This window comes from Microtus oregoni, unplaced genomic scaffold, assembly GCF_018167655.1.
Source record: "Microtus oregoni isolate MIOR12 unplaced genomic scaffold, Mior012 000031F_ref0000149, whole genome shotgun sequence".
Classification (NCBI taxonomy): Eukaryota; Metazoa; Chordata; class Mammalia; order Rodentia; family Cricetidae; genus Microtus; species Microtus oregoni.
Window position 1 is genome coordinate 23,975,460 of NW_024543090.1, and position 10,266 is coordinate 23,985,725.

Below are 10,266 nucleotides of genomic sequence, written 5' to 3' on the forward strand. Positions count from 1 at the left end.
GCGCTCCGCGTCGTTGGTTTCTCCTTTGTAGTCTTAACTCCCCCACTTTGTAATTGTAATTGGAGGCCATAGTTTTGGTCTGTATGTTTTTATTTTTATAGAAGCAATTAAGGATTAAAAACCCTTTGATATATAACCTTCCAGTTCTTGTTGTTGTTGTTTTTTTAACTCCTGAAGTAATGATAGCGCACAGTTTTTTACTATTGTCCTCACTAGCAATGTGTAGGGAGCACCTTACCTGGGCAACCCAAGGTGGCATCTAGGTGCCTATCACCAAAATGCCCAGGAAAAGGCAGAGTCTGACCAGGACATCCTGTGACTCAGTTTCCACAATCAGAAGATTTCTCTGGACAACTTCCAAGACTGTTTTAAAAAATTGGTTTTTACTTAGACTTTATGGTTTACTAAAGCTGGTTTTCATGACATTCTCACACACATGTCCTGTGTTCATATTACCTTTCTCCACCTCTTCCTTCTCATGGTCTATTCTGTTAGCCCAGATACTCCCCTGTGGTGGAATGCTATTTTAAAATGTGTCGCATTTTTTATGCCATGGAACGTGTTTAAGGATGCAAAGATTTGTTGCATTCTATGTTGCATTTGTTTAACGGTGAAGCTGTGTTACTTTACCTGTCTAACACCTGATTGGTCTAGTAAAGATCTGAATGGCCAATAGCAAGGCAGGAGAAAGGATAGGTGGGGCTGGCAGACAGAATGAATAGAAGGAGAAAAAGAAGGATCAGGAAGCAAGAAGAGGAGAGGAAGACACCAGGGGCCAGCCACTCGGCTACAACTACAGCCGGATGTTGCGATGTAAAGAAAGGCCTACAGAAAAAAGCTAATAGCCCAGAGGCAAAAGACAGACAGGATACTTTTAGTTAAGAAAAGCTGACCAGAAACAAGCCAAGCTAAGATTGGGCACTTGTAAGTAAGAATAAGCCTCCATTTGTGATTTATTTGTGAAGTGGGTGGTGGCCCCCAGAGGAGCAAAGAGTAAAACAACCAACTACCGTGTTCATTTCACTTTCACGCCCAAATCTTTGTGGAAGGTGAACACTTGGCCTGGAAAGCTTGTCAGTAAGTTGGCAGTGTTTATTTCCCACTGTACTGAGCTCAGACTGCTCTAGAGCCTTAGTTGTTGGCCCTAGCATGAAGAACACCTGGAACTCCCAGGATCAGCACCCACATGACAGCTCACAACTGTTACTCCTGTTCGAAGCTAGGGTGTTTGCTGCTTAAGTTTACATTCCATGGGAGAGAGCTCAACAACCATGACTGGATGTGTAAGTAGGTTGTCCTCACTACAGAAGGCTCTAAGAGTGTCTAGCATTGGAAGTTGGGGAGACAAAGCCTCCTCAAAGAATAGTATCCTGATGGGAACTCGGGGGCCTGCCCAAGTTTGGAATGTGAAGGGTGGTAGCCATACCTGCTTCACATCCTGGTCTCCCCGGCAGCAGTGGCCTGGCGCCCCACCTGACTGCCAGTGTTCAGTGTTTGTGAAGTGGGAAATCTTATTAGGGAAAGTGTATGAAGAACCGGGTGGCGGAAAATTCTAGATGGTTCTACCCACAGCACTCAGAAAAAAAAGACCAAAAGATACAAATTGTTAGCATATACCTATTTTTTGTAATAATATTTATTGAGCAGATAGTTTAATATTTAAATTGCTGCGTTTACCTTAGTAAGTGAGATTGGTGGTTAAATACAAACTACCTTGAATTGCTGTAATTCTTTGAACCCAAGAGAAAAACAAAGCAAATAACCCTACCCCTGCGTCTTTCAGAATTCAGTGTACCTGGGCATTCATGCGAAAGGTCCAAAGTGTGGCTTCCTGGATCTGTCATTGCTACAAGTAGACATGAGTGTGTTTTAAAGGTTGTATGAGCACATTCTATGTGTAGATACATATTTCAATCCCTTTAACATTTTATCCTAAAAAATTGGAAACAAAAAATAGAACCATGTAGCGACTTCACTGAATGATCAGTACTATGGTGAATTTGCTAGCTATTGTGACCAGAGCAGTTATGAACATGGATGGGCACGTGTCTCTGTGGTAGGAAATAGACTCTTTTGGAAAGATGCCCGGAAGTGTACTGGAAAGAGCTGTGTAGGTTGCAGGGGTGGGCGGGGGAGTGGGGGAGTCATCAATGGCCTTGCCCAGCTGAAAACTACAGTAGTGACCAATGTGTGAGGCCAGCCTGGGCTATGCTGTAGCCATGGGTGCAGTAGTGGCATAGATGCTACGGGGTTAACCAACCATTAAAAAGTTTGGATTGAAGAAATTCCACTCCACAGAAGGAAACCCTCGTCTGTTACTGTAACTCTGCCCGAGAGCCTGTAACTGGGGAGTCCAGAGGCCCTAGGGATGAGCCTACTATGATTCCTATGTTTGGTAGACGTAGCATCGCTGCCCTTTAAATCCGTCTCTCTCCTGGTAAATGGGTGCAGCTCTCAGACACAGGAGAGTGTTTATTGTGCGGTGGGCACTATTAGGGCAGGAACCCGGAACTGATTAAAATGCAGAGGCCAAGTTGTCAGTTGAGTACCAAATGGGACATCTCTGTCATACTCGCTCAAGGTTCAGTGATCATCATGGGGGAGGGGTGTGTGTGTGTATAAGAACCAAGGGTGTGGGGACTGGAACTAAACAGTGTCTTCTGGACATGACAGGACCACCACTCTTGAGCTCATGGTGGCTGGGTGCCTCTGTGGGTCAAACTAATCAGTAGTTTGTTACGGGGGTGGGGAAAGAGTTCATGACATCCCTCCCCTTTAACTGAGGAGCTATAGACAGTCGATGGTTTTTCCAAGAGAATCAGTTTCTTTTTAAGGATTTGGCCCCCAGCAGGGGATGACCGCATACCCCAGAGTATATGGGAAGCACAAACTGGACTCAGTTATTTCAAACAAACAAGCACAAGACCCCATGAAGTTGGGAGGGTAGGGAGGTAGGGATGGATCCAGGAGGAACTAGAGGAGGAGTGGAGGTGAATATGCTCAAAATACCTTGAGTAAAATTCTCAAATAAAATACAAATTTAAAAGCTGTTCTCTTTTTGCTCAGTTGCACACATCTGTGATTCCAACACTCACCTGGCTGAGTGGGAGGATCTTAAGTTTGAGACCCACCTGGGCTAGGCTGTAGTAAGACAGCTGTTCCCAACCCCTGTGCACCCCCCTCCCACCCCCCCCACTCCCACCCCACCCCCCGCCAAAGGTTTTCTTTACTACAAAGGGATTTTGTACTGGAAATTTAACCCAAGCCACAGGATTATCCAATTTTTTGATATCGTGGCATAATGTCATCATCTGTAAATGTATTGGGTTATCTTGCAACTCTGGGGCTACAGTCTGGACACTCCAGTACATCCTGAGCTAGGGGTTCCCACCGACACAACTTCACCATCAGTGTGATTTAAAACAACTTTAAAGTACCAAGTTTGTTTTGATTTAGGGTGCACTAATAGTGCTGGTGTTGGGAGACAGACTTCCCTTCCGATTCCATCTCTATCACTCACTAGCTGCATGCGTTGACCATCTCTGCATCTAATAGCCCTCCCCCCCACACACACACCCTGCCCCGCTCTGCTCCCGTCCAGGAATCTGGCTCAGTGGCCACAGTCGCTGGGTTAGAGGAATTATTTACAAAGCAAACTGCCATCCTAAGTTTCTGAGCTGGGGGGAACCCAAAGGTGAAGCCAACAGTTCGAGTCCACAGCAGAAAAGGACACCTGGAATCTTCTGCAGTTGAATTTTGTTTCTTTTCCCTTAACCCTGACTTTTTTGGGGGGAGGGGGCAGGCATCAGGACTCCGTTGGAGTTTATATGAACTTTACAATTTACTTTTTAGCAATCTCCGTGTGCGACATGTCACGTTTTAGAACTTTTATGTGGTTGAATTTGGTCCAGTTTACTCCGCCCTGAACCTAGCATCCTTTCCTGGTACTCCGGGAGAAGGTTGCAGTCAGCTCTGGAGCCCCTGTCCTCCCTTACCCCTCCCTCAGTCCCTCCTTTCTAGAAGGGCTGGGTGCCTTTCACCCAGGCTTTGGCCATCACACGGGAATCTCCCGGACTTTTGGAGGTGCAGGACCGACAGAAAGCGATAGGGACCATAGAAGGGGACCGCGGGTAAGGACCGCGCTGCGCGACCGTCCTGCAGGGGGCGCGCGTGAGCTGTCTCAGTGCGCGTCCGTCGGACGGGTCCCCGCGTGACCAGAACGCGGCCCTTCCCGAGCGGTTGGCTGCATATAAGGCCGGCTCTCTGCTGGGAGTTAACATCTCCCGGCCACAGCCGCCCCAGGTGCGTCTCCTTCTGGAAAGTTCCCGGGCCTTCTGCGTCTGTTGGACGGCTTGGTTTCCCCGGCTCCAGGGGAGGATGTTTTTGACCAGTATCTCGGATTTTTCCTTCTTCTAGATTTGGAATTCTACACTAAAGTCATCATGGGCATCTTCCAGAGATTGTCGAAAAATAAGGAAGTAAGTTTTTAAAGCAACCGGTAAATCTTGACTTCTGAGTGTGTTTTTTTTTTCTCTCTCTCTCTAGAGAAGAAATAAAAGATGGTGAAGATTTTGAATTTTTATACTATTTTGTTATATTTCAGAGGTTTCATACTGAATCTATCCCCCACCTGTTCTGTCTTAGCTCATTCCTTTGGCGTTTATCATAACCGTGGCGGCCGCTGGAGCTTCATCTTTCGCTATGTATGCTTTGAAAAAAACCGATGTGGTGTAAGTACTAATGCCTCCCGTGTAGGGATGTCTGCTTTTCTTCCACCTGCAGATTCTGAAACACATGCCATCAGTGTCTGGGTTTTTTCCTATGAATCAGAACACCAAAGTGTGGGCTGAAAAAGAATTCTGGTGTTAGAGAGGCTGACAGACGGTGACATTTGTTTCTTACATCTGAACCCTCGACTCTCCTGTAGCGAAGTAAAATTTGATTTCTTTTTAAGTTTAAGCGTTGAAATTGAAACACTTAAAAAAACATTTAGGGGGTACATATCATCAAGCATAATTGCTTTAGGTTTCAAAATGTCAATGAGAAAGTTCTCTCCTACTGTGGTAGAATTGAAACGTTCAGCTATCTGCGATTAACTCTATTCTCAGTTTTGGGTAAAGGAAAGTACTAGCTAGGTTCTGTCTCCTGGGATGCAAGGAAGAGATATTTCTGAGACTGACTACAGCTGGTCCAAGGTTCAGAGAGGACAGGCGCTCTAACAACAGGCAGAGAGGGTGGTGCCCGGAGCCAGCGCCTGCACAGTTCAGCATAGCCCTCATCCCTGCTAGCAACTTGGCCCTTGCTTGTCCTTTCACCTCCATGACTACGTGTTTGTGGGCGCAGTCTCCAATCCCGCCCAATAAAGCAAATAGACCTCTTACCTGCACTACAGAGTAAGGGCTCCTTAAAGCTTGAAGCAAACCCTGAGTTTTCAGTGGACACGTCTTTCACTTCAGCGGTTACAGCCGGTGACCAAAGTTAACAGTTCCTGTGTGAAGACCAAATCAGTTCCTGGATATTTTATACACCCAATCTCTCTCGGGTTTGTATAAACACATTTACCTTCATTTAATGAATCTTCTTTTATTTTTAGTATTGATCGGAAAAGAAACCCAGAACCTTGGGAAATGGTGGATCCTACTCAACCCCAAAAGGTATTGCTGAAGTTACAAGGTGTGATTGACATTCAGCTAGGAATGTCCCTTGCACCAACAGTGGACATCTGGTGTCATTTTGGAAACCGTGGTCTAGAGACCTAGCTCAGGTTGTTATTCTATTCTGTACAGACACAGCGGACAGTTTGGCTTCTCTGAATCTGTGAAATGATTGTGATGATAAAACTTGCCCTTAGAGTTTAAAGAATCTAAATATAGAGACTTTTAGCATAGTGCCCAGCCCATATTTAGCCACTCAAATATAAATCTTTATCACTTTTGAAATACATTACCTTGTTTCCCTGTTACTTAACTAAAATTAATATGAGGTGGGATAAACAATAGGAATTCCTGAAAATGGAGTGGATTTTTTTCTCAGTGGAATTAGCTGTCATTCACTCATTTCCAAAAGACTACTCGAAAGGTTTTATTTGTAATAATTATGTGTTGGGGGCAGGGAGTCACGCCTGTGCTGTGGCTCACGTGTGGAGGTCGGGTGACTGACACCGTCGGTGTTTTTCTCCCACCACGTAGATCTCAGAAACCAAACTCAGGTTGTAGGCCTTGGGTGCAAGCACTTTTACTCACTCAGCCATCTTGCCAGCTCACCACTCTAGGTTTTAGTTTTTATAATTTAAATATTCTGAAGGCTACAAACACGGGGCCAGAATGAACACCATTTAGGGCTGGTAGAAAAGACTTCACAAAAAGCAAAGCTCTGAAAACATTTAAGTCAAGGAGAGGCATTCAGAATCGTTGTGTCTCAGGGTCTGGGATGAGAAAGCGCTGCTGGGGACAAATGGGGGTGTCTAAATGAGAGCTGATTGGCTCATTCGTGCCTCTGTGAAGTAACTGCAAGGAGGGAATTTTAGGAGCCTACTGTGTGTCTTGCCCTGTGCCTTGAACATTGTCCATCCTTTTACAAGGAACTGATGCACCCCTTGAATTTAATTGCCATCTTAGCAAATTAAAAATCTCGACACTACTAATGTAAGCAGGACAGATGCGTGACTGCTCTCCCTGATCCTGTGGCACCTGGAGACCCAGAGGTCTTAGGGGATGGAGTGGTGTGGTAAGAAACTGGCCAGTCTGCTAATCTGTGCTTGATTCAGAGTCGAGGAGAGGTGATTCCATAGTGATATTCTTCCTTCAGGGAGAAGGACAGGTCCCCTAAGGGAATGTGAGGATGAAGGGCAGATCCTTAACAAAGTGGCTTGCTTTCTGTTTTTCAAGCTTATAACCATCAACCAGCAGTGGAAGCCCGTGGAAGAGCTGCAGAAAGTTCGGAGGGCAACCAGATAATGGCTCTTCGCTCCTTCCTTCCGAAGAATGCTCTATGAATCTAGCGGAAACACTTCAGCACAAACTAGATTTTGATACCAGTGTGCGGAAATGCTTCTGCTACGATTTTAGGGTTTGCCTGCATTCTTTGGATCCTGTGTAAGCAATTGAAGGTAGCACATAGTCTGAAAAATTTTTTTTTGTGTTTGTTGGTGTAAATTTCAATTTTGCATTTGAAATTTAATGTTCCTGATGCTTGGGTGTAGTCCTTGAAATGTATGACCATATATAAATTAGATTACTATCTGTAATAAAATATTATTTATGCGAGAGATCTCAAAAATTATTTAGCTTTAAAAGTGGGATACCATCTTTTTATGGGAAAAAAACATTTTTTGAAGCATAAAACTCCATCTTTCAAATACCAGCAACTACAGATTTCTAAGCTTTCCCCCGAGCCCTTTCCCCCTCACCCCAGAAACTTTGGAGCAGGTGTTGTCTGCAGTAAAGCAAAGAACAAGTGCAAAACTTGGAAGAAGGTGAATGCGGTAGGCTCAGGAGGAAAGGGAAGTGGAGACAGGCAAGAGGGCTGTATGGAGAGCTGGTGAACAGGAACCAGAGGCACACAGAGAGCCCTGCAGGTGCCAGTGGGAACCCTGCTGCTCCCAGGAGGACGGAGGATGGAGCAGGTAGGATGGGGGGTGGGGTAGGGAGATTGAGGGGGCTGAGGAACCCTGGCCTGCATCCTGCAGAGTCTGGCCAGAGACTTGAGAGAGATGATTTCATCATACCCAGAATGCCCACCCATCTCCCCATCCCCCTGCTATCCCACCCTTGACTGCTCTTAAAGATGCGATCAGGAGAGGGCTGTTTCCCATGGAGCGTAAAAGAAATTGGGATATAATTCTCATGTCTTAGTAGTCACCCACTGAAATTGCACAGCTCAGCGTTTTTATTATATTTACAAAGTTGGGCAATCATCTTCATCTACTTCTAGAACCTTCACGTTTTCCTCAAAGGAACGCTGTGCCCATGAGCAATCACTGTCCCTAATCCCTCTGCTCCCAGCCCAAGGCAAACATTGATCAGCTTTTGTTTTCTGGGCTTGGACTAATCTGGACATTTCATAAAAATAGGACCATGTGTGGACTTTCGCTTATGATCTGTCTTCAAGGATTCAGCATCCCATCCCTTTGGTGAGGAATTCTATTATGCTGTATAGATATCCCACACGCTGTCGGTGCATCTGAAACTAATGGATATTGGCGATGTTTCTAATTTGGGCTATGGGGAGTGATGCTAACAGGAACAGTCACGAGCAAGCTTCTCTCCAGGCCACGTATTTTCACTTTTCTTGATTAGGTAGCCGAGATCATTAACTATTAGAGTATGGGGGTAAACATACTTTTCTTAATTTTTATATGAATGTAATGGGAATATATGAAAAGGGCTAAATTGTGTCCTTTCATAGCAATAAGAACCCTCCGGCACTTGGGAGTTCTGAAAGGATCCACACTAGACTATTTCTCTCAACCTTTGCTTCTTATCACCTCCGATTTTCCCAGAGGGAAATCTCTGATGGCCGGTCCCAGGGATTACACATAACCGTTGGGAGTTACATTTTTATTTGCTTAAATTTTTGAAGTAGAATATGATCCCACTTAGGGAAATAAAATTGAACGGCCTGGAGGTGGTTAGCCAACCCCGAGGGCAAAGTTGAAAGCACTCTTGGGAGGACCATTCCCAGCACCAAGCTGACTGCGCACAGCATGAACCTGGCGATGGAGGGTGCAGGTCTGCAGGTGGGTGAGGGGAGAGCAAGCACAGTGGTGGCAGCTGTGGGGGCCGGAAAGGGCACATCTATCTCCTACCGTCTTTCAGACCTACATCTTTATGACAAAAGCATAATAGACTCTTCTTAGGGCCAAAGGTCAGTTTCCACGAAGCATGGTCACTTGGGTAGAAAACTGGCTGCATCCAGAAGCCTCCAGCTACTGCTAGACATGGGGGAGCTGGACCTGGGGGTAGAGAGGGGGGATAGACAGGGAATTTAGCAAGGCCTTTGCAAACTCTGCAAGGCTGCTCTGTGCTGCCCTCCTCGGAATGGAGCCCAGTGCTTTCGAGGACATATAATGTAGAGCAGACATTTGTTTCTGGCAGGCTCTCACGTAGAAAAGTGGGAGGAAGTCAAAGCAACATTTTATCAGGTTTTATGGCTCGCTTTTCAGAGGAGCTGTTCTCATATCTGGGACCCATCCTGAGACTGAGGACTTTGAGTTTCTACAGTTTGCCTCTGGGGAAGAATGAGGGGTAAGGGATAGGCAGGCAGGAGAAGGTCAGAGAAATGGCTTCAGAGGCCTTCATTTGGGCTATATTTCCACAACACTCTAGTTTGTTCCTGAAGTTGTGATCTTAGGATGCCAATGGTGGCATCTGTCTGTAATTCCACCACTAGGGAGGCAGAAGCAGAATCAAGAATTCAAGCCTTACCTGGGCTACATAGTGAATTCAAAAGTCAGCCTGAATTACATGACAGGTTCCTATTTCAAAAACAAAACAAAAAACCTAAAAACTAAATAATAAATTAAAAAAAAACAAGCTCAAAGTGTTTTTAGCCTGCTTGCAAATACTGCTTTAATTTCAAATCTGCAGAGAAGTGGGGAGGCTAGAATTAGGAACTTGCATCTTTTCCAGCTGATACATTACCATATTTGCTGTTCATGTCTGCCATTTCAAAATGTTACCGAAGTTGTCAGGATCATAACGTGGGTTCTGGCAGTCCCTAACAAGCTAGGCTAAGACACCTATCCTCAACTGGTCAAATAAAGATCCATATGGGCACTTTGGGAAGATGCCAGGCGACCCTGTCCCTCAAGTCCATTTCCAGGTTCTGACATGAGATTCGGATTTAGAGAAAGGACGAGTTTCATCGCCAAGCAGTTGGGAAAGTGTGGTCCTCATTACTGGCTGTCATTGTCTTGGCTCCAGCCTCCCCTGCAAGGCACTGTGACAATGGAGAACCACGAGGAGTCTCTTCAAGGAAACAGGCTCCTCCAGTTGTCACCAGGCTCTAGCCTTCTTTTCAGCATGGCATTCCAGGGAAATTCCAATAGCTTAGGATCCATTATTTCAATAGCCTGATTTTCCAGGGGATTGCCCGTGGGGAGGAGCCCATGCGCCCTCTTTTAGAAAGGTCTTCTCAAGCAGAGAGGCATAAAACAGCTGATGTCTGCAGGGAAATTGAAGGAGTGTACTGCATGCAATTTTTCATATCAGAGTATGAAGTGGGAGATACTGAAAAGGCCTTCTATTATCCCTAAGTTACAAAAGT

At 45.4% G+C, this 10,266-nt stretch overlaps 1 protein-coding gene across 2 annotated transcripts; it reads left to right on the forward strand.

Moving 5' to 3' along the window:
• The first annotated feature begins 4,214 nt into the window (after positions 1-4,214).
• On the forward strand, positions 4,215-7,267 carry CUNH15orf48 (chromosome unknown C15orf48 homolog). 2 transcript variants are annotated; one of them, XM_041679184.1, is made up of 5 exons: positions 4,215-4,302; positions 4,417-4,478; positions 4,645-4,730; positions 5,594-5,654; positions 6,888-7,267. In XM_041679184.1, the coding sequence occupies exons 2-5, from the start codon at positions 4,443-4,445 to the stop codon at positions 6,954-6,956; spliced, it is 252 nt and encodes an 83-aa protein (XP_041535118.1). In that variant the 5' UTR covers positions 4,215-4,302; positions 4,417-4,442; the 3' UTR covers positions 6,957-7,267. The 2 variants fall into 2 exon arrangements, with proteins under 2 accessions (XP_041535118.1, XP_041535119.1); XM_041679185.1 differs by lacking the exon at positions 4,215-4,302 and having other exon boundaries at positions 4,319-4,478.
• Positions 7,268-10,266: the final 2,999 nt, after the last annotated feature.